We start from the raw sequence: 21,280 nt of genomic DNA on the forward strand, positions 1-21,280 counted from the left end.
TCAGAATTCCAGGCGCATTCCTGTGTACAGTGAGGAATTGCAAGAGACTTTTAGGACACATGGCAACTTGCACATATGTGATCCAGCATGCCAGACTTCACCTTAGGGTCATGCAGAGGTGGTTGAAGTCAATTTACCATTGCTCCCGACATCCGCTGGGCATGCTGACTGAAATACCTGCAACTGTTCTCTTTTCTCCCTGAATTGGTGGATGGACTCAGTCAATGTAAGCACCACGGTTCCCTTTACTCCTACTCTACCATCAGTGACTCTAGTCACAGATGCTTCATCCTTGGCTGGGGAGCACATCCTGTGAGCTTACAAACTCAGGGTCGGGACCTCTTCCTCTATATCAATGTCAGGGAGCTTTGGGCTATACACCTAGCCTGTCAGATATTTCTCCGTCATATAGCTGGCTGCTCCATGCAGGTTCTCATAAACAGTGCTGTGGTGATGTTTTACTTTTACAAACAGGGAGGGGCCACATCTGATGTCCACTACTTCTTGGTGAAGGGTCTTTTGGAATTTCTGCATCAAGAATGGAAAATACCTGTAAGTATTTCATCTCCTGGGCTCTCAATTCACTAGCAGACTGACTCAGCCGGTCATTCAGCAGAGGCCATGAGTGGCCCCACATACCTCATGTGGCAGAGTTAATTTTTCTGAATTGGGATTACCAGACTTGGATCTGTTCGCCACCCACCAGAACAGGAAGTGTCACTAATTTTGTTCAAGGGGAGGCCTCTGCCCAAGGTCACTAACGGCTGCCTTTCTGATGTCAAAACAGAAGACTTCTTTATGCTTTTCCCCCCACCACAACAGTGCTGAAAGTAGTGCCAAACTCAGACAGGACCATGCCATTCTAATTTTGATAGTGCCTGCCTGGTCTGGTCAATGTTTGTTCTCAAACCTATTGAACATCTGTTCTTGGGATCCAATTCCCTCCATACATAATCTGATAGGATCATAGTCAGATTTTGAATCCTGTTTCAGCCTGCATCTCACTGCCTGGATGCGCTCAGTGGTTAGATCATCAAAGGTTTCCCTGTTTTGGTGGCAGTTCAGACTGTGCATTTTGCATAATGGAAAGTCATCTACCAGATGTACATTATTTCATGAAATAGAATGACTTTCTTTGGTCCAGGCACCTGATACAGAGGCGGATTAAGGTTTTGTGGGCCCTGGGCCAGAGCAAGTGGCGGGGGGGGGAGGGGTTGCCCCACTCTGTTTTGCCCATTCCTCCCCCCCGCTGCAGCCCCGCAACCCATTTGCTCCTTTCTGCCCCTCCAAGACTGGAGAAGTTCTGTCTCTTCCCCCTTCCTCTCTCCCAGCCTCGGGCCTGCAGTGGGGAGAGCGAGAGCTCCGGGCACAGGGGCTTCCCCTGCCTGGCACTTCTGCCCGGGTGCGGGAGCTTCACCTGCCCCACCTGGTGGCCAGGGCTCCACTGCCCGTTGACCCAGTGGCTAATCCGCCACTGAGAGTACCTCATGGTCCAGTGCTCTTATTTAGGTGAATTTGGATTACTGCCTTCACCTAAAACAGATGAGCCTGACCGTTAGCATCAAGGTGTACTCTTAATTATCTCAGTGACTAGCCCACCTTTAGGTGGCAGGTCTGTATTCTCCAATTCTATGATTATATCAGATTTTTGAAAGGTTTGGACAGACTCCCTTCCCTCCTGTGTAAGATCCAATCCCTTCCCGGCATTTGAACTCAGTTCTTTCAGGTTTGATGGGACCTCCTTTTGAACCCATGGCACGTGTTGATTGTCCCAGCTCTCAATTAAAGTTGTGTTTTTATTAGCTCAGCTATGAGAGTTGCTGAGCTGCGAGCACTGATGGCTGACCCTTCCGATATGACTTTTTATGACAGAGTGGCCTTACATCGTCACCCCAAATTTCTTGACAAGGTGGTTTTGGACTTTCATTTGAACCAGACTGTTTATTTGCTGACATTCTTTCCCATTCTCACAAAGATGAAGAGCAGCTACAGACCTTGGACATTGAAAGAGCTTTTAGCTTTTTACTTTGTCAGAATTAAGGAGTTTTGGGCATCTCCTCCGCTGTTTGTTTCATTTACTATTGTATGAAAGGGAAATCAATAAACCTCCCAGACAATCTGCTCCTGGATTTCCACTTGCATTTTCTTGTTACCATATTGCCCATGTATCTCTTCCTCACAACGTGTTAGCCCACTCTGCAAGGACTAAGGTGGCTTCAACAGCTATCCTGGGTCATGTTCCTATTACTGACACTTGCTAGGCTGCCATGTGGTCTTTGGTTTATATGATGACCCTTATGCCATCTCCCCTCCAGAGATGATACTAAGTTTGGGAGAATAGTGGTGCAGTCCTTGTTTCGGTAGACAGTGATACCCTCCTCCATCAGGATCTGCTTGGGAGTTACCTAAGTAGAATGGACAAGTGCAAGCACTCGAAGAAGGAAAAAAGATATATGCCTGTTCAGTAATTGTTTAACATGTGTTACGTGTGTCCATTTCATAACCTGCTGTTCTCCCCTCTACACTGGAGCCAATACATATGGTGGCTTCTGGTCTAAGAAGGAACTGAGGGGGAGGTTTGGATGGCTCTGCTCTTTAACCTGTCACCAAGCAGTACAAGTGCCTGATGGGTATTGCTATGGGAAAAAGTACTCTGGCACACTGGTGCACAGACAACTAAGTGAAGTGGACATGTGCAACTCCTCTTGAGCAACAGTTGCAGAACAGGCATGTAACTATTTTTTTTTTTTTTTCCTAAGAGAGGTCGATTCTCATTAACCTTAAAACACATTGATTTGCAACTACATAGAACCATCACACTAAATTTGTGCTTCTTTTTGCCACTCTGGATGTTGCATTGAATCAATACACATTTAAGCAATTATATAGCTTAATATACATGTATTCAGATTTGTAGTTTTTTTCATTTTTATGATCTTAGAAAATGGTGAATGATGCATTTCTTATTTGCTAGAGCATTAGTTTTTTTACTTGTGATTTGTGTCAAGCTGCATTTGAATGGAAATTGAATTCAATTAATGCACAAACAGCATTTTAAAATTGGTTTTACTTAACTAAAATCTTTTGAATGTGCTGGATGAAAAATCTGTTTTAAATGCAATACATTTGATACTTAATTAAAGAAAGCATTCTCTATAGTTAGTGACTAGAAACAATCAGTGCCATTATGTCCTTCAAGATTTTAGAACTAGTAGAACTCTTCCTCCTCCCACCTTGTTATCCTCTTCCAATCTATGAATAAAAAACAAGCTTTCTTGCTTTTTTTTTTTTTTTTTTTTTCCCCCAATTCCCAAGTGGTTTCTCACCTTTTGAATGAATTAGTCATTGACCTGAAATATTCTCTCAGAAGAGGCTACTACTGTCAAAAGCTGATTTAGCATTTCAACTTACTCTGGTTCCAGGTGCTTTAGCCAGTGACTTCTACCAGTTCAGTGGTTTGACTTTCATTAAAATTTTAGTAGCAAACCATGTCCTGCTTGAATATTTTTATTTAATTTTAAATTATTTTAATACATTAGAGTAAGTGTAGGTCTTAAAATAACTTATCAATTAAAATTGTTTAATTTAAATTAAACTGATTTAAATTTTAAAATATCGAATTTGATGTAAAGACGTGTGGCGCGGCGGGAGTTGTTTTTATTTTTGGCAGTAAGTAAGCAAATATGGTTTGATCTGTTGAGTTAAAAGATGTCAGTGTTTGCAGCTGCTTTTCCAGTGAAGTCCAGGTCTAAAGTGTGGTTATAAAAAAACAAAAACAAAAGAAAAACTTTAATATATTTTGTGTGTTTCTTTTCAGAATATCTACTTCTTGATTTAGTTATCTCATTTGCTTTCTTACATGGGTACCTTTTTTTTCTTTCGCAGGCAATATGTTGTTTACAGTGAAGCCCTTCAAGATTTATATGGGCTTACTGAAGACAAGTTTGTCAATGGGTTAGCTTTACGATTTAGAATATAACCGTGTTGTTGAGAAGTTAATACAATCAAAACAAAAGTAAATCTCTTTTCATAGGAATGATAAAAATTTATGCAGCAAAGCCCTAGTGAGTGATGTAAAGGCCCTATGCAAAGCAGATTTGGTTAATGCACTCCAGAACCTGAATGTCAACAGCCATCAGAACTGTGTTGGCCTACAACAATCAAAAACAGGTTAGTTTGCATGTGTGCGCCTATTTATAGGGGCCCTGTGAGTCATTCGGAGCATAATTACATTTGCAGAAAATTAAGCTTCTGTCTTCATACACTCAGAACTTCTAGAACATTCACCTTGAGGGCTAACATTTTCCACCTTTGGTCTCTATCCAAAGATGACGTGAGTGTGAAAGTTTGAGAGCTTGAGTAAAACTGTTTCAGTTAATTGAATAATGAAAGTATTAAGTATGTTTCCCAGCTCTGTGTAAATGTGTGCATTAAAACAAAACTTCTAGCCACCTTTTAAAAAATCTATTTTTTAAATAGAGGTTAGCCCCTACACAACTCTCTAACTCAAAAAGGTTTCATACTAAGTCCACTAATAGTTGGATTCCTGAACTAACTTATAAATCTAAGGTCATTCAATAATACTGCTTAATATGAACAGCTATACAGCTATACTTGTACCATCGGCAATGGGTTATAATGGTGTAACTTAGCCTTGAGTGGGCCAATTCTTACTATTCAGGATTCACGATAGCTGTTCGTATTAAACAGTATTATGGAGTTGTCATGTAATATACCAGGTATAATTCTATTGCAGTCAGTGGAATTTTACCTACTTAGACCCTGGTTGTATTTGGCCCTTGGTATTCTATAGACTGGTATTTCTTAGACACATACAAGTAAGTTCATTTCTAAGTCACTTAAAAAATCAGGAATGTGGAGTAGAGTCATGGATAAATATATTCTGAGAAATTAGGTCATCTTGGTTAGTGGTCTGTTGCTTAAGACAAAGCATAATACAAATTGGCATAATAAGAAGTACTGAGGAAAACCTAAGAAAATGAAATTTAGGGCAAATAACCTGCTGGGAAGGGACTTAGTCTGATCTAGAAGGCTGAAATACCCTATGTGCTTAGTAACACAGCTTTCTGTGGACACATCTTAGTGCTCTTTACACTTGCTGCCCTTTAAATACAGAATCCAGATCAAGATCCATCTAGCCTACTTTCCCGTCTTCCGACAGGAAAATGGGAATGAACAGAATAGGTAATCAAGTGATCCATTCCCTGTTTCCCATTCCCAGCTTCCGGCAAACAGAGGCTAGGGACACCATCCCTGCCTCTCCTGGCTAATAGCCATTGATGGACCTATCCTCCATGAATTAATCTAGTTCTTTTTTAAATCTTGTTATAGTCTTGGCCTTCACAACATCCTCTGGCAAAGAGTTCCACAGGTTGACTGTGCATTGTGTGAAGAAATACTTCCTTTTGTTTGGTGTTTTTTAAACCTGCTTCCTATTAATTTCACTTGGTGACCCCTAGTCCTTGTGTTATGAGAAGTAGTAAATCATACTTCCTTATTTACTTTCTTCACACCAGTCATGATTTTATAGACCTCTATCATATCCCCCTTAGTTGTCTCTTTTCCAAGCTGAAAAGCCCCAATTTTATTAATCTCTCCTCAAACAGAAGCCGTCCCATACCCCAATCACTTTTGTTGCCCTTTCCTGAGCCTTTTCCAATTCCAATATATCTTTTTTTTGGGGGGGGGATGGGGCGACTATATTTGCACAAAGTATTCAAGATATAGATGTATCATGGATTTATATAGAGGCAATATATTTTCTGTCTTATCTATCCCTTTCTTAATGATTACCAACGTTGTTCGCTTTTTTGACTGCCGCTGCACATTGAGTGCATGGTTTCAGAGAACTATCCACAATGATGCCAAAATCTTTCTTGAGTGGTAACAGCTAATTTAGACCGCATCATTTTATATGTATAGTTGAGATTATTTTTTTCCAGTGTGCATTACTTTGTATTTATCAAGATCCCTTTGCAGCTGTTTGCAGTCTGTTTTGCACTTAGCTGTCTTGAGCTGTTTTGCATCATCTGCAAATTTTGCCACCTTACTGTTTACCCCTTTTTCCACATCATTTATGAATATGTTGAATAGTACTAGTCCCAGTATAGACCCCTGAGGAACACCACTATTTACCTCTCTCCACTCTGAAAACTGTCCATTTATTTCTACCCTTTGTTTCTTGTCTTTTACCCAGATACCAGTCCATGAGAGGACCTTACCTCTTATCCCATGACCGCTTATTTTGCTTAAGAGCCTTTGGTGAGGACCTTGTCAAAGGCATTCTGAAAATCTCCGTACACTTTGTCCACATGCTTGTTGACTTCTCCCCCCGGCCCCCAAAGAATTCTAGTAGATTGTCGAGGCATGATTTTCCCTTTACAAAAAACATGTTGACTTTTTCCCCAAAATTATGTTAAATCTCAAAGTGATTGTGAAAAGACAGAGGGGTTTCTCACAAAAGTGGGTGACTGGACAACAAAATGGCAGATGAAATTCAACCTGATAAATGCAAAGTAGTGTGGATTGGAAAAAATAATCCCAGCCATACATATAAAACAAAGGGGTCTAAATTAGCTAATTAAAAGAGATCTTGGCGGCACCATGGATACTTCTCTGACAACTTCAGCTTAATTTGCCGCAGCAATCAGAAAGGCTAACCGAATGTTAGAAATGGTTAGGAAAGGGATAGGAAATCAGACAAAATCTCCTAGTGTCGCTCTGTAAGTCCATGTTGTACCTTGAATACCATTCCCAGATCTAGTCACCCCATCTCAAAAAGGATCTAGTGGAACTGGAAAAGATTCATGGAAGAGGAACAATGATCAAGTGTGTGGATGAGCTTCCAGACAAGAAGAGACAAAAAAATTTAGGGCTGTTTGAGCTTTGAAATAAGATGACTGAGCTGGATATGATAGAGATCTGTAAAATCATGAATGGGGTGGAAAAAGTGAATAGAGAATTTTTGTGGTTTTTTTGTTTGTTTGTTTACCCTTTCCCGCAATACAAAAACCAAGAGTCTCCAATGAAATTAATAAGCAGGTTTAATACAAACCAAGAGGAAGTATTTTTTCACACAATGCACAGCTAACCTATGGAACTCATTGCCATGGGCTGTTGTGATGGCCAAAAGTATAACTGGGTTAAACAAAGATATGGATAAATTCATGGAAGATAGTTCCATCAATGGCTATTAGCCAAGATGGTCAGGGATGCAAGCCCATGCTCGGGACAACCCTAAACAGCTGAGTACCAGAAGCTGGGAGGAGAAGATGGGGGTTGATCCATCAAATTGCCCTGTTCTGTATGCTCCTCCTGAAGCTCTGGTACTGGTTAGTGTCAGACAGGGTACTGGGCTCGATGGACTCATTGGTCTGACCCAGTATGGCAGTTCTTAAGTTCAGTAGGCTCATCACACAACATACAAGCAAGTCACAAACACCCTAGAGAAGAATCATGCTATTTCTCCTTCTGGTGGTGGTGTGTGGGGGAGGAGAGGTGAGAAATATGGACAATGTTGATTCTATTTTAAAATACTTGGAAGGTGCTTGGATATTGTTGTCATGGAGTAGTAGAAGTAAAGTGATGGAATCCTCTGTAGCTGGAGACCTACAACTAGAGGACAAAATATTAAATAGGTTGTAGGCAACAATCTAGCACTTGCAAAGACTGGATTACAGAACCTAGCAAGTTGTTTCTATAACTAATTTCTATGAATAATACACTAAAGAAAGCACTTACTGTAACTGTATTTACTTGGCAGATACTGGGTCCCAGAAAACCAAGAGGGAAGATCCCAGCCTTACTACTCCACTCCTAAGCATTGTTCCTGACCTTGAAAAAAGTTTAGGAGAAGCTTTATCCTCGATATTGGAAACTGAAATGAAAATTGCTTTTGGAAACTTGTGGATGGAGGTGGTTATTTGTGGTGTTTTGCTTGATATTTCAAATACTAAGTTAAAGATTGAACTTTGGACTTCGAGACAATCTGTCTGCTTTTTACGTTTCAATGTTAATGACAAATAAGGCTGATACAGTACAATGATGTGGAAGATGTCTCAAAATACATTCCAGTTGTTGACGCTGAACTCATTTTCAATTATAACCTCTTATGAAAATTTAAACAGATTTTTTTGTTTGTTTGAAAACTGCAAAACTGACCAATTGTGCTGCCCTCTGTCGTGATTCTTCAGGGACCCTGCTTCTGTGCTTGAGAGTTTCAACGTTTGATTATTTTTTAATTTTTTTTATATCTAAACTGTTCATGTAAAAATGTACCAATAGGAAAAGAGATATGATGAGAAACATTCTTTAAAATTATACAGAATAAATTGATAAGTAATGTTGCAATAAGACTACAATTCTGGTTAGGGATTCTGGTGTTATCTTAATCCATGAGAGTTTGTTTAATTTGTCAATTAACCCATTGTAGAATGTGTGTTTAATTGCAAGGTGCCAGTGTGACCATACTAACATTTCAGATTCTTTTTTAAATTAAAAAAAAAAAAATCTATAGGACAGTTACATCACAGGCAACATCAGTTGAAGCATTTCTCCCTCCCATTGCCACCACCTGCCTCCCGCAACTGCTCTGCTAGTGTAGTTCAACCTAGGGAAATTCAATCTCCAAACTCATTTTGTACTTCGCCTCTTTTGAGAGTTTGCCTTTTGGTGTTCTTGTGGTGTGGACACCTCTCTAACATGTATTAGGCTAAGAGCAGTAATTCACTTTACACAGCCCATCTGATAACTTAAGGGAATTTGAACAAGTGACCTAGAAGCGAAGATTCATGCTTGCCATTTCCAATCCTGTGAGCCATCCACTCACATAGAGTATTGTTAAATTTCATTATGTATTTTGATATTGGGATGATTGTTTCACTAGTAATGTCTGTGCAACATTACATTTAATAGTAATCTATGTGCTGTCTGGTTGTTCAATGTGAATTTTCAAAATGCATATTTTATTAACAGTAACTTTGGACTTCTGTAACATAGAATCATAAGACTGGAAGGGACCTCGAGAGGTCATCTAGTCCAGTCTCCTGCACTCATGGTAGGACTAAGTATTATCTAGACCATTCTTGACAGATGTTTGTCTAACGTGCTCTGAAAAATCCCCAGTGATGGAGATTCCACAACGTCCCTGGGCAATTTATTCCAGTGCTTAACCATCCTGACAGGAAGCTTTTCCTAATGTCCAGCCTAAATCTCCCTTGCTGCAATTTAAACCCATTGCTTCTTGTCCTATCTTCAGCGGTTAAGAAGAACAATTTTTCTCCCTCCTCCTTGTAAAAACCTTTTATGTACTTGAAAACTATGTCATGTCCTTTCTCAGTTCTCGCTTTTCCAGACTAAACAAACCCAGTGTTTTCAATCTTCCCTCATAGGTTATGTTTCTAGACTTTTAATAATTTTTGTTACTCTTCTCTGGACTTTCTCCAATTTGTCCACATCTTTCCTGAAATGTGGCGCCCAGAACTGAACACAATACTCCAGTTGAGGCTTATCAGCATGGAGTAGAGCGGAAGAATTACTTTTCGTGTCTTGCTTACAACACTCCTGCTAATACATCCCAGAATGTCAGCTTTTTTTTTTTTTTTTTTTTTTTTTTTGCAACAGTGTGACACTGTTGACTCATATTTGAGCATGTGGTCCACTATGACCCCCCCCAGAGCCCTTTCTGCAGTACTCCTTCCTAGGCACTCATTTCCTATTTTGTATGCGTGGAACCGATTTGTTCCTTTCTCAGTGGAGTACTTTGCATTTGTCCTTATTGAATTTCATCCTATTTACTTCAGACTATTTCTCCAGTTTGTCTAGATCATTTTGAATTTTAATTCTATCCTCTAAAGCAGTTGCAACCCCTTCCCGAGTGGTATCCTCTGCAAACTCTATAAGTGTACTCTCTATACCATTATCTAAAGCATTGATGAAGATATTGAACAGAACCAGACCCACAACTGATCCCTGCAGGACCCTACTCGTTATGCCCTTCCAGCATGACTGTGAACTACTGATTACTCTCTGAGAATGGTTTTCCAACCAGTTTTGCCACCCACCTTTTATAGTAGCTCCATCTAGGTTGCATTTCCCTAGTTTGTTTATGAGACGGTCATGCGAGACAGTGTCAAAAGCTTTACTAAAGTCAAGATATACCACGTTTACTGCTTTTCCCCCCATCCACCAAGCTTTTTACCCTGTCAAAGAAAGTATCTGGTTGATTTGACACGATTTGTTCTTGACAAATCCATGCTGACTATTACTTATTATCTTCTAGATGTTTGCAAATTGATTGCTTAATTATTTGCTCCATTGTCTTTCCAGATACAGAAGTTAAGCTGACCAGTCTGTAATTTCCCCAGGTTGTCCTTATTTCCCTTTTTATAGATGGGCACTATATTTGCCCTTTTCAAGTCTTCTGGAATCTCTCCTGTCTTCCATGACTTTTCAAAGATAATCGCTAATGGCTCAGATACCTCCTCAGTCAGTTCCTTGAGTATTCTAGGATGCATTTCATCAGGCCCTGGTGACTTGAAGACATCTGACTTGTCTAAATAATTTTTAACTTGTTCTTTTCCTATTTCAGCCTCTGATCCTTCCACATTTTCACTGACATTCACTATTTTAGATGTCCAATCACCAGCAACCTTCTTGGTGAAAACCAAAACAAAGAAGTCATTAAGCACCTCTGCCATTTGCATGTTTTCTGTTATTGTTTTTCTCCCCCTCATTGAATAATGGGCCTACCCTGTCCTTGATCGTCATCTTGCTTCTAATATATTTATAGAATTTTTTCTTGTTGCCCTTTGTCTCTAGCTAGTTTGATCTCATTTTGTGCCTTGGCCTTTCTAATTTTGTCCCTACAGGCTTGTGTTATTTGTTTATATTCATCCTTTGTAATTTGACCTAGTTTCCACTTTTTTGTAGGACTCTGTCAATGATCTAATAATAAAAAAAAATCTCCTGGTTAAGCCAGGGTGATCTGTTGCCATACTTCCTATCTTTCCTACACATTGGGATAGTTTGCTCTTGTGCCCTTAATAATGTCTCTTTGGAAAAACTGCCAACTGTCTTCCATTGTTTTTCCCCTTAGACTTCCTTCCCAGGGGACCTTACCTACCAACTCCCTGAGTTTGCAAAAGTCTGCCTTCTTGAAATCTATTATCTTTATCCTTCCTACCATTCCTAAGAATCATGAACTGTATCATTTCATGATCACTTTCACCCACTCTGCCTTCATCTTTCAAATTCTCAACCAGTTCCTCCCTATTCGTCAAAATCAAATCTAGAACAGCCTCTACCCTAGTAGCTGTCTCCACCTTCTGAAATAAAAAATTGCCTCCAATACATTCCAAGAACTTGTTGGATAATTTGTGCCTTGCTGTGTTATTTTCCCAACAGATATCTGAGTCATTGAAGTCCCCCATCACCACCAAGTCCTGTGCTTTGGATGATTTTGTTTAGTTGTTTAAAAAAAGCCTCATCCACCTCTTCTTCCTGGTTAGGTGGTCTGTAGTAGATCCCTACCATGACATCACCCTTGGTGTTTTTTTGTTTTGTTTTGTTTACCCCTCTTATCCTTACCCAGAGGCTTCCTACAAGTCTGTCTCCTATTTCCATCTCAACCTCAGTCCAAGTGTATACATTTAATATATAAGACAACACCTCCTCCCTTTTTCCCCTGCCTGTTCTTCTTTAGCAAGCTGTACCCATGTTCCATAGCATCCAAGAGCTCAAAGCACTTTACAAACATTAAGTTTACAAAACATACACTTTACAAAACTTGGGAGAAGGGGAAATAGTACTATCCTCACTCTCAGGTGGGGAAACTGAGGCACAAAGATTATCTGTCTATTCAAAATTCACACAAAGTGTGTGACAGAGTTGGGGGTAGAACCAAAATATTCTGATTATAGCCAGAAGACTATCAATCCAGTTATTTAGCTCTGTGTGTCTTCCAATTAACATTTTCATCTAGCTAGAATGGTTAATTACTTTACTTTATACTCATCTGCACAAGATGAACTCTGAGAGCTATCAAGTTACTAGAATTAACATTTCTTATTTGAGCTTGTAAATCTTGAGTTGTACAAATAGAATATCCTTCACAGAAAAATACTTCATAAAAGTCTAAATAGTCCTAGTCACAGCAGTGCACATGTGCTAATTGGAATGCTTTTAAGAAGGGTCTGTACCTGTGTAAGACACCTCCTGAGTAAAACTAAATTGAACAAGGCTATGATTTGTCATGTAATACACAATCTCTTTACCAGGAAAAATCCACCTGATCTTTTATTTCTGAGAATGCTTTGGATGTTTACTTCAGCATATACAATTGGTATTAAAGAATAGCACAATTGAGAAATGTACATTGATGAAGTTTTAAACTTTTCACTTTTAGGTACTGTATCTGAAGCCCCCATGGACCCTAGCAAGCTTATTGCAGTGCTTTAAAAAACACTGGATGGCTGTATTTGGCTCTATTGTGCCAAGAAACTTACTTGCAACCATTGAATACCTGCATGAACATCTTTGTAAAGGTAAGAATCTTATGTGACTCCTTTTTAGTAATAAACTTATAAATATAAACCTCTCTCCATTAAGGTCAATCACAGGAGTCTTAAGTGTGCATAATGAAAATATACATTGTACATATTTAAAGGGTTTATTTTTCTCCTTTTAATTCAAGAATAATGGGAGTTACATGGGTTATTCAAGGGAGACTATACCCTGGAGAAGTAATCTTCCTTCTTGACTTTCACACAATGTGATGGTGGTTCCAGATGGGTGGCAAAAATCCCAGTTTGCTGCATGCAAGCATTTTGTAACTTGAACTCAAAGAGCCATGATACAACACTTGTCAGTAAAGACAAAAAGAAAAACCTGCTTAACCCTCAAATCTGCCCAGTCATGGGCCTTAAAATGGGGCAAGGATTCATTCCCACTTATTGAAGAAGCTACAAAAAAGCTAACTGTCTCTTGAGACTGTTTTGGTAGCCTTAATTAAATATTTTGATAGTCGTCTGCTCCCTTCCTGTTTTTAACAAATTTGAACAAACACGAACTGGCACTACTGAAATCAATCATTTATAGAATTCATTTAAAATATTACATCTTCATGTGCATGCTACCAGAAAGTGGAACGATGTATCTAAGAAACTTGTATAGCTTTGGAGGTACTTGAGTACTCTGGTAACCAAAGTATTTATTTCTATTTGTAATCTATCTTCCTTCCTGGTTTGTAAAAACAAAACAACACTGCTTAATTAGTTTATAGGCATTTGTATAGGTGTGCTGTGCCTCTGAAGAACTTATTGATGGAAAGCAAAGTCAAAGACATGAGTCTTGCATTTAGTTATGAAAGTGTCAGTGCTTTTTTGAGTTGGAAGTAGTTTTCCATTCAGTACTTGTAGCCATAGCTATGCTGGGATATGGTCCACCAGAAGGTGTGTTAGGACAGGTTATGAGCAGATTATCTGATAATGACATATTGTCATAAACATACAGCTAAGGGTAGCATAAAATCCCTCTTACCCTGTAAAGGGTTAATTCCTCTTTTACCTGTAAAGGGTTAAGAAGCAGGGCCGGCTCCAGGCACCAGCCCTCCAAGCATGTGCTTGGGGCGGCACCTGGAGGGGGGCGGCGCTCACCCGGGGAGAGCGGGGCCGCGGCCAGGCTCTTTGCCCTCCCCCCCCGGCGCGCCGGCCGGTCGGGGAGAGCGGCGCTCCGGCCGGGCTCACCGCCCTCCCCCCAACCCCCCCCACCCCGGCGTGCTGGCCCGTCGGGGAGAGCGGGGCCCCGGCTGGGCTCGCTGCCCTCCTCTGCCGCGCTCCCTGCCGAGGGGTGGCAGGAGGCTTTTTTGCCTGGGGCGGCAAAAAAGCCAGAACCAGCCCTGTTAAGAAGCTTAGATAACCTGGGTGGCACCTGACCAAAAGGACCAAGAAGGGGAGAGAAGATACTGTCAAATCTGTGGGGGAAGGTTTTCTGTCTGTGTCTCCCGGAGTCAACAAGGAACCAGGGCAGGGAAAATTACATCTCCCTAAGCCATATCTAAGCTAAGCATCTAATATTGCAAAAATAGTAAGTAATAGCAAAGAAAATGCAATAGGTTATTTTTTGTTTTAGCTTGTGGATTTTCCCTGTGCTAAGAGGGAGGTTTATCCCTGTTTTTGTAACTTCAAAGTTTTGCCTAGAGGGGAAATCCTCTGGTTTTTGAATCTCTCGTTATTCTGTAAAGTACTTACCATCCTGATTTTACAGAGGTGATTCTTTTATCTTTTCTTTAATTAAAATTCTTCTTTTAAGAACCCGATTGATTTTTTTTCTTTGTTCTTAAGATCCAAGGGTTTGGGTCAGTGTTCACCTGTACCAATTGGTGAGGATATTATTCTCAAGCCTTCCCCAGGAAAGGGGGTGCAGGGCTTGGGGGAATATTTTGGGGGAATAGGACTCCAAGTGGTCCTTTCCCTGATTCTTTGTCTAAATCACTTGGTGGTGGCAGCATACTGTTCCAGACAAGGTGGAATTTGTGCATTGGGAAAGTTTTTTTTTAACCTAAGCTGGTAAAAATAAGCTTAGGGGGTCTTCCATGTGGGTCCCCACATATGTACCCCAAAGTTCAGAGTGGGGAAGGAACCCTAACACATGTTTAATGACCCTATGCCAGATCCTAAATGGAGGGTGATTTGATCCAAAATTAAGTCTTATTTTTACACACTGCTTATTGTAAAGTTCCTTCCTGAAACATTGTTTAATGCTCATGGTTTGTATCCAAGACATTTCATATACTGGCTGAAATAAACAATGTAGATGAGTCTTTTTAAATGTTTTTTTGTTTTTCATTAAAAAGCAGTGTTCTAGATTTTTATAATTAGATTTTAACATTTAACAGATCAACATTTGATGAAGATTATCTTCTCTCCCTTCATGCCCGCATTTTACCCACAAAAGCAAAATTGCAAGAATGTATGACATAGCTTCCTGTTCCAGCCAGAGTTCTATATCTAGTGGAGCTTGGGAGCACTTTACAATCTTTCAGCCCCTTGAATTGAGTAGAGTTTGTAAAGTGCATCAGAGTTTGTGTTCTAGAGAAGACTTTAAGTTTAGTGATGTGCTAGCACAATGAAACTATTTATTTTCTTTAGGCTTACTGTTGGACTTTTTGACTACAGGCATTTAAACCCTCAGAAGACAATAGCACCTGATATCATACCATTTATGTCAATAGGCTTTTCAGATCCTTTTTTGTTTGATAATGATCTTACATAATAACACACACTTTATTTTTATATGTACGGCTATCCTAGAATGTTTAATTCATACAATAATTGTAATACCTTTTTGAAATGATAGAACTGGTGGTGATTATACTTGGTTTCAGTTTGGAACTGTTAACTTTTTCCTTTACTGCTTGTGCGATTTAACACCAAACTAGCCTACTTCTCTAAAACTGATTTCCCATGTTTCTTCTTAATGTTTTTATATCAGGTAAGACAGTTGACCACATAACAGCAAACACCGTGCTCCAGGAATCTAAAAAGCTATTGCATGCTTTCAGCTCAAGGTCAGACTATGATGGTGTACTTCCGCAAGCTTTTGCTTATGTGACTAAACTGCTCCAGATGCTTGCAGAGGTAAGCTGCATTTCAGTTTTTACACTAAAGCTATGGCTTAACTGAAATTTTAGCATCACCAATCATTGACACTATAAACTTACTAAGGGTTTTCTAGTTCTTTGTTATAATGACAAAAAAAATTATTGTAAACCGTGCTAGGTGGGGATTAACAGGATATTGTTATAAGTGGTGTCCCAAATGTAACCCTGCTCCCACAACAAAAGTGAAGGCTTTCTGTTTATAAAAATATCCCTGACAGAATTTTGCTTCTATTAACTCTCAAAAAGGAAGTGAATGATTGAAAAGCAAGTACATACTGCTGCATTTTGATAAAGATTGAACTTCATATCAAATAAGTAACTGTTATCCTGCATTTGAAGGTGATTTATTAAATAATCAATTCCAATATTTTTTCTCGAATTAAAATGATTTTGTAAGATTCACTTAGTTTGTGAATGTTTGTGTATGTTGAGCTGCCCCTCTTCTCCTCCTGACAACTCAGTTTGTGATTTAATTGTGAAGTGTCTCCTTTGTGCACTTCAGAAATCCTGTACGTCTAATTCCCCTTTCCCCTCGCAAGAATAAAAGTTGTTGAAAGAAAGCAGAAAGGTGAGACATTATACTTGGTGGCTGTTGGACTGCCCAGTTAAAAGCTCTGGTAATTCTTTTCTGGTGCTAAGGATGAAAAATAGTGTATAGGCCACAGCCGAGGAAAAGTGTTGTGTGTTTGTTTGTTTGTTTGTTTGTTTGTTTGTTTGGGGTGTTTTTTTTTTTTTTTAAACAAAAACAAAAAGTTGTATTATAGGGAAGTAGTAACTTTGAGCCAGTTAGCCTAACCAGAGTCCCAGGGAGATCAAAAAGAGGCTGTTGGGTTTTTGTATATTTGTTTCTGTTTTGTTTTTTGTATATTTTTACAACATGAGGTGTTTTTCCTTAGATCCTTATTTCTGTTTTGGTATTGGGTTATTGAGAGGTAGTCATCAAGTTATTCAATATAAAATGAGGAAAGGTAACCTAATTGATTGGAACAGCAATTGTTGTCTCTTACACTTCAGAATGGGAGTGTCTAAGTATCTGCATGAGTTGTTCTTATTTTCCCTGTCAAATTCATAATTGATTACCTAAGTTCTCTTCAGCAATGAGTTTTTCCTGAGCCTTTATCTAGTATGCTCCATATATGAATAACTTGTTGGACTCAAGTTAGGCATGATTGACATTATAGAAATTTAAAGCTCATTAAATAGAGTACATGAAATAGTTTTTTCTGACCTTCTATCCTAGTAGTTTGCTTTTAGAGCAACTCATTTTCCTTTATTGTTCTGAAAAATTGTTATCTGACAGTAGTCTTGCATGAATTACACAACCCAATACCGTGGATCACTTGAGTTTTGTTTTTGTCGTCCGTTTCTCTCCCCCTTCTCCCCCCGCTAAATTTGTCGTCTTTAGAGAAGGGCCACGAAAGTTAAAAATAGAGAGTTCTTATTCCTAGGTATGCCACTGGTATTAGTATATAGGTTTGTTTGTCAGCCTGAGATAGAATTTTGGGTTTGACTTTTTGATACACATATTAGTATAAGATGTGAGTGAAGAACAATTAACAAAGACACCGTGTTGCATTTCCCACAACCAGATGGGGCTTTTACTACAGTGAGAAAAGATGAGGGATAGTGTTACGGGGTATGGTGGAAGTGTAATATAAGCATATACTGAAAGGCTGCCTGGCTCCTTTCTCAAGCCAAGGTCAAGCAACCAGTTAGGATGGGGATGGGGGGAGACCTAAGAAACACTACATGCCAAAGAAAAGCCTGGCCTACAATCTCACTCTGTACCCCACCCATGGGGTCCAAAAGAGGTGGGACGAAGACCCCAAACCACAACCCTCCCCTCAAAACTGAACATGACCATAAGTTGTAAGGGGTGGGACTGAGGGCATGCATTGCAGGTATATTTGGGCCTGCTAAGAAAGAGGAGGTGGGAATGGGGAACGGGACACAGGCAAGGCTCTGCAGCATCAGAGCTGGGAAGGGGGACACTAGGAAACAGACTCTTCTGAAGTGTAGAGCTATGGATATGCTTGCTTGGAACTAACCCCAATAAACATCACATTGCCTGCACTTCGGACTTCCGGTCTTCTACTTTCTGTCTGCATGACAAGAACCAGGGGAGAGGGTGAAGGGAAAGCCCTGTAACGATGACCTTATTGAAATCATTTCAGTAGTTTTTCTCAGTATCCTCATTTTTACAGACAAAGAAAATATTTGCACACACCACAGCCTGTTGTTGTGTTTTTAATGTAGTAATTTATATGTAAAATACCTTAAATCCTCGCTTTGCAGAATAACTCTTGTCAACTATGTGTGGCATTAGTGTGAAAGAAATTCCATGTCCTTGGTTTGTAATGAGTGTTTGAAATTATTTTACTGTGAAAATCATGTACTTTACATCTCTAAGTGAAGATTAAACAGAATGGAACGCTTTTGTTGTGCATTAATGAGCTATATTGGGGGGGAAGGCGTGGGTTAAAATGTGCAAATTCGGCTTTGGAGTCTTCTATGGATTGACTATACATGGATAGTTCAGGAAAGGATATTCCAGTGGTTAGGGCACTAACCTAGGACTTGGGAGGCTGGGGTTTAGTTTCCTGCTCCACCACAGACTTCCTGTGTGACTTTGGGCAAGTCACTTAGCCTCTCTGTGCTTCAGTTCTCCATTTGTAAAATAGGAATAAGATGACTGACCTACCTCACAGGGGCATTTTGAGTTGTTACATTAAAGATTGTGAGGGTCTCAGATGCTATGGTGATGAAGGCCATATAAGTACCTTAGATACGTTGATTATTTAAAAAAAAAAAAAAGGGGGGGGGGGGAGAGAAGGATTCCCATGTAGGTTTTTCTACAGTTCTCCAACACCTGTATGGTTGTCTATTTCATGAGGTTTCGTCAGACCGTGGACAGAAATCATCAGGAGCCCTGACAGCTCTTTCAGAAAACACTGCAGGTTCAAAAACGGAAGATGTGAGACTGCATCTGCAAACGTGTGAGGAAGGCAAGTCATTGTCAAACACTCAGCTGTCCCAAGATAAAAGACATCAGGAAATCTGGTCTGTCCTTGAAAGCATTTGGAATACAATAAACCTGTACAGGTACAAAGTGCTGAAAGAGTTGGGGGGATTTTGCATGCTATTGGTTGTTTCGTGTGGTTCCCCCAAACACACAGTATTTTTTTGAAATTGTCTGCCTTTCCCTACAAGACTGTCCTATCAGTGATGTACATGGGTTGGGGGAGGGGGGGAGGAGAAGGTGGGGAAATCACACATTCTAATTTTTAATGTGTTAGTTATGACATAGGAATTGCCATATTGAATCAGCAATGGTCCATCTAGCTGACTGTACTGTTTCTGATGTTATCCACCATTAGATGCTTCAGAGTAAGATGCAAGAACCTGACAATAGGTTTATGTGGGGTAGTCTGCTCTCCAGGAAGATCTCCTCCTAATCTCTAATAAAGATTAGCTTAAACTCAGACATAAGGGTTTTTCCCTTTCAATTTTTTTTTTTTTTTTTGGCTTTAGGTATTCTAACTTATCTAATATAAATGACTAACCATTCTTCTTTAAATCTTACTAAGTTCTTGGTCTCTGCAGTTTAAAAAGAAGTGTATTAATGGTTGAATTTTTAAACAAGATGTCTGAAAATCCACATCTGGAGTCTGTTGCTGCTCCAGTTACACAAATCAAAAATGTGTGTCTCTGCACATTTTGGAGTTGCATTTTGAGACCCACGTGAAAATTTAACCCCAAGTTTATACAAGGCTATACTTATATGAGGGTCCTACCAAATTCACGCCCATGAAAAACGTATCACGGACTGTGAAATCTGGTCCTACTTCTATGCTAAAATGTTTGATACTCTGTAAGGAAAGCTATCTGTTACAATTTTGCTAAAAATTAAAAATAAGGATTGTTTCATATGTCAGATGTTTTTTTTATTTATGGAAGGGGTTTTTTAGAGTTCTATTATAGTTTCTCTTCTAATCCAACTCTACAAAATGTGCTAAAGACTAATTCTTGACAATTAAAGTCTCAGCTATAGAGTGATTGACTAATAATTATAAATTAAATAGTGAGAGTAGCTTTCCGGTTAGAAACTGGGACTAGCACTTCAGTGAGCAGTTTGCATAACCACTCCAGGGTCTTTTTCCATACTCGTAGGAATGTGCCTCTTAATTATTTTGTGAAGTGTTTTGAAAGCCTCAGTTGGAACGTCCTATGTCAACATGATATTTGTTTATTAAAGTAACAATAAGTGATCAGAAATCTACCCTTTTAACTTACAAAACAATTGAATTGGTGGCTTCTATTACCTGTTTAAGCACCTTATCTAAAATGCATGCAAACAAAATGAAAACTTTGTACTCCTGTGTGAGTGTTTTGGACAACACTAATGTACCTGACATTTGTATTTGACCTTTGAGACAAAGTGCATGTGTTTGTCTAAGATGTTGTGCATTTCTAGTTTCCCATGATACGAGGCAAAAAAGTTTTTGTTTTTAGTGGCCTCTTCTGATAGAATGTTTTCTCTTGCTTTTGCCCTCATATTAGTACTGAAATTTTCCAGAAGCTGGATCACAATATCACCACCACCACCACCACCACTGCAAAAATATCTTCATTTGAAGAAGCTTTTTTAGGCCTACAGAAACTGATGGCAGCTGTGAATAATATTCTTGCAGGGATTCGTAGGTAAGTATTTTAGCAGACCGGAGTGCATAACTTTTTTTTAAACTGTAATGTACTGTGTGCTCAGATATCTCTCCTTTACTAATTCTGAGATATTACTACTTGTACTTACTCGGAAGAGTGTTTCTCAGTCAGTAAAAAAAATGAATATGAAGTTGTTGTAGACATTTAAATGGTTAGCCATTTGGATCTCTTGGAGCAATCTTCCCCCCTCCCCTATAATTTTGGGCCTTGTCTTCCAGCAATTGATGACCAGCCACTGATGGCCACACCAATGTAAACCCTAAGTGTAGACAAGGTAAGCTGAAATCTGCATTGGTGGAGCCCTGGTTTCAAACATGGGTATGCTCTGGTGTCACAAATTGTGTGGCTGTGCTTGTCTATCCTTAGGGTTTGCACCAATACAGCTTCATCAGTTACTGAAGTCAGGGCAGATTTCCAGTATAGACAAAGCCATAGGGAAACACTTGGGGCATGATTGGCATCACAACTAGCAAGGGCTACTCTAGCAAACCTATAATGCAGCTGTAATAGTGGTGTCAAAAACAACTGTTTGATCCTGATGCTAGTAAAATCAGTTGAACTTTAAGTATGGATTAATGATGGCAAGATCAAGCCCTTTGTTTTTAAGACCACAGAATGTCTAAAAATGCAGATTAAAAAATGTTATGGCTTTGTCTGAGTATTGTCTTTACTTCTATAAGGTAGTAAAGACTGTTCACCTATGAAAACAGCTAGAAAAATAATCTTCTAAGGTATCTTTGGGCCTAATCATGTGATTGCTGAATTCCACCAGCAACAGCGCAGAAGTGAGGATGGCATGGTATGGTATTGCCACCCTTACTTCTGTGCTGCTGCTGGCAGGGCGCTGCCTTCAGAGCTGGGCGCCTGGCCAACAGCCGT

General features: G+C 39.5%; 1 protein-coding gene across 2 annotated transcripts in view; it reads left to right on the forward strand.

Annotated features, from left to right (window-relative positions):
- Nucleotides 1–21,280, forward strand: part of SWT1 (SWT1 RNA endoribonuclease homolog) — an 84,416-nt gene that overhangs the window by 26,259 nt on the left and 36,877 nt on the right. Inside the window, exons 12-18 of one of the 2 annotated variants that reach the window (XM_054036879.1) lie at nucleotides 4,034–4,170; nucleotides 7,784–7,935; nucleotides 12,425–12,563; nucleotides 15,511–15,656; nucleotides 18,573–18,781; nucleotides 20,240–20,380; nucleotides 20,620–20,675. In XM_054036879.1, the coding sequence (XP_053892854.1) occupies nucleotides 4,034–4,170; nucleotides 7,784–7,935; nucleotides 12,425–12,563; nucleotides 15,511–15,656; nucleotides 18,573–18,781; nucleotides 20,240–20,380; nucleotides 20,620–20,626 (931 nt within the window). In that variant the 3' untranslated portion in view covers nucleotides 20,627–20,675. Of the gene's footprint in view, nucleotides 1–4,033; nucleotides 4,171–7,783; nucleotides 7,936–12,424; nucleotides 12,564–15,510; nucleotides 15,657–18,572; nucleotides 18,782–20,239; nucleotides 20,381–20,619; nucleotides 20,676–21,280 lie in introns of those variants that run through there. The other variant, XM_054036878.1, reaches the window with a different exon arrangement.

This window comes from Malaclemys terrapin, chromosome 8, assembly GCF_027887155.1.
Source record: "Malaclemys terrapin pileata isolate rMalTer1 chromosome 8, rMalTer1.hap1, whole genome shotgun sequence".
In the NCBI taxonomy this organism is placed as follows: Eukaryota; Metazoa; Chordata; order Testudines; family Emydidae; genus Malaclemys; species Malaclemys terrapin.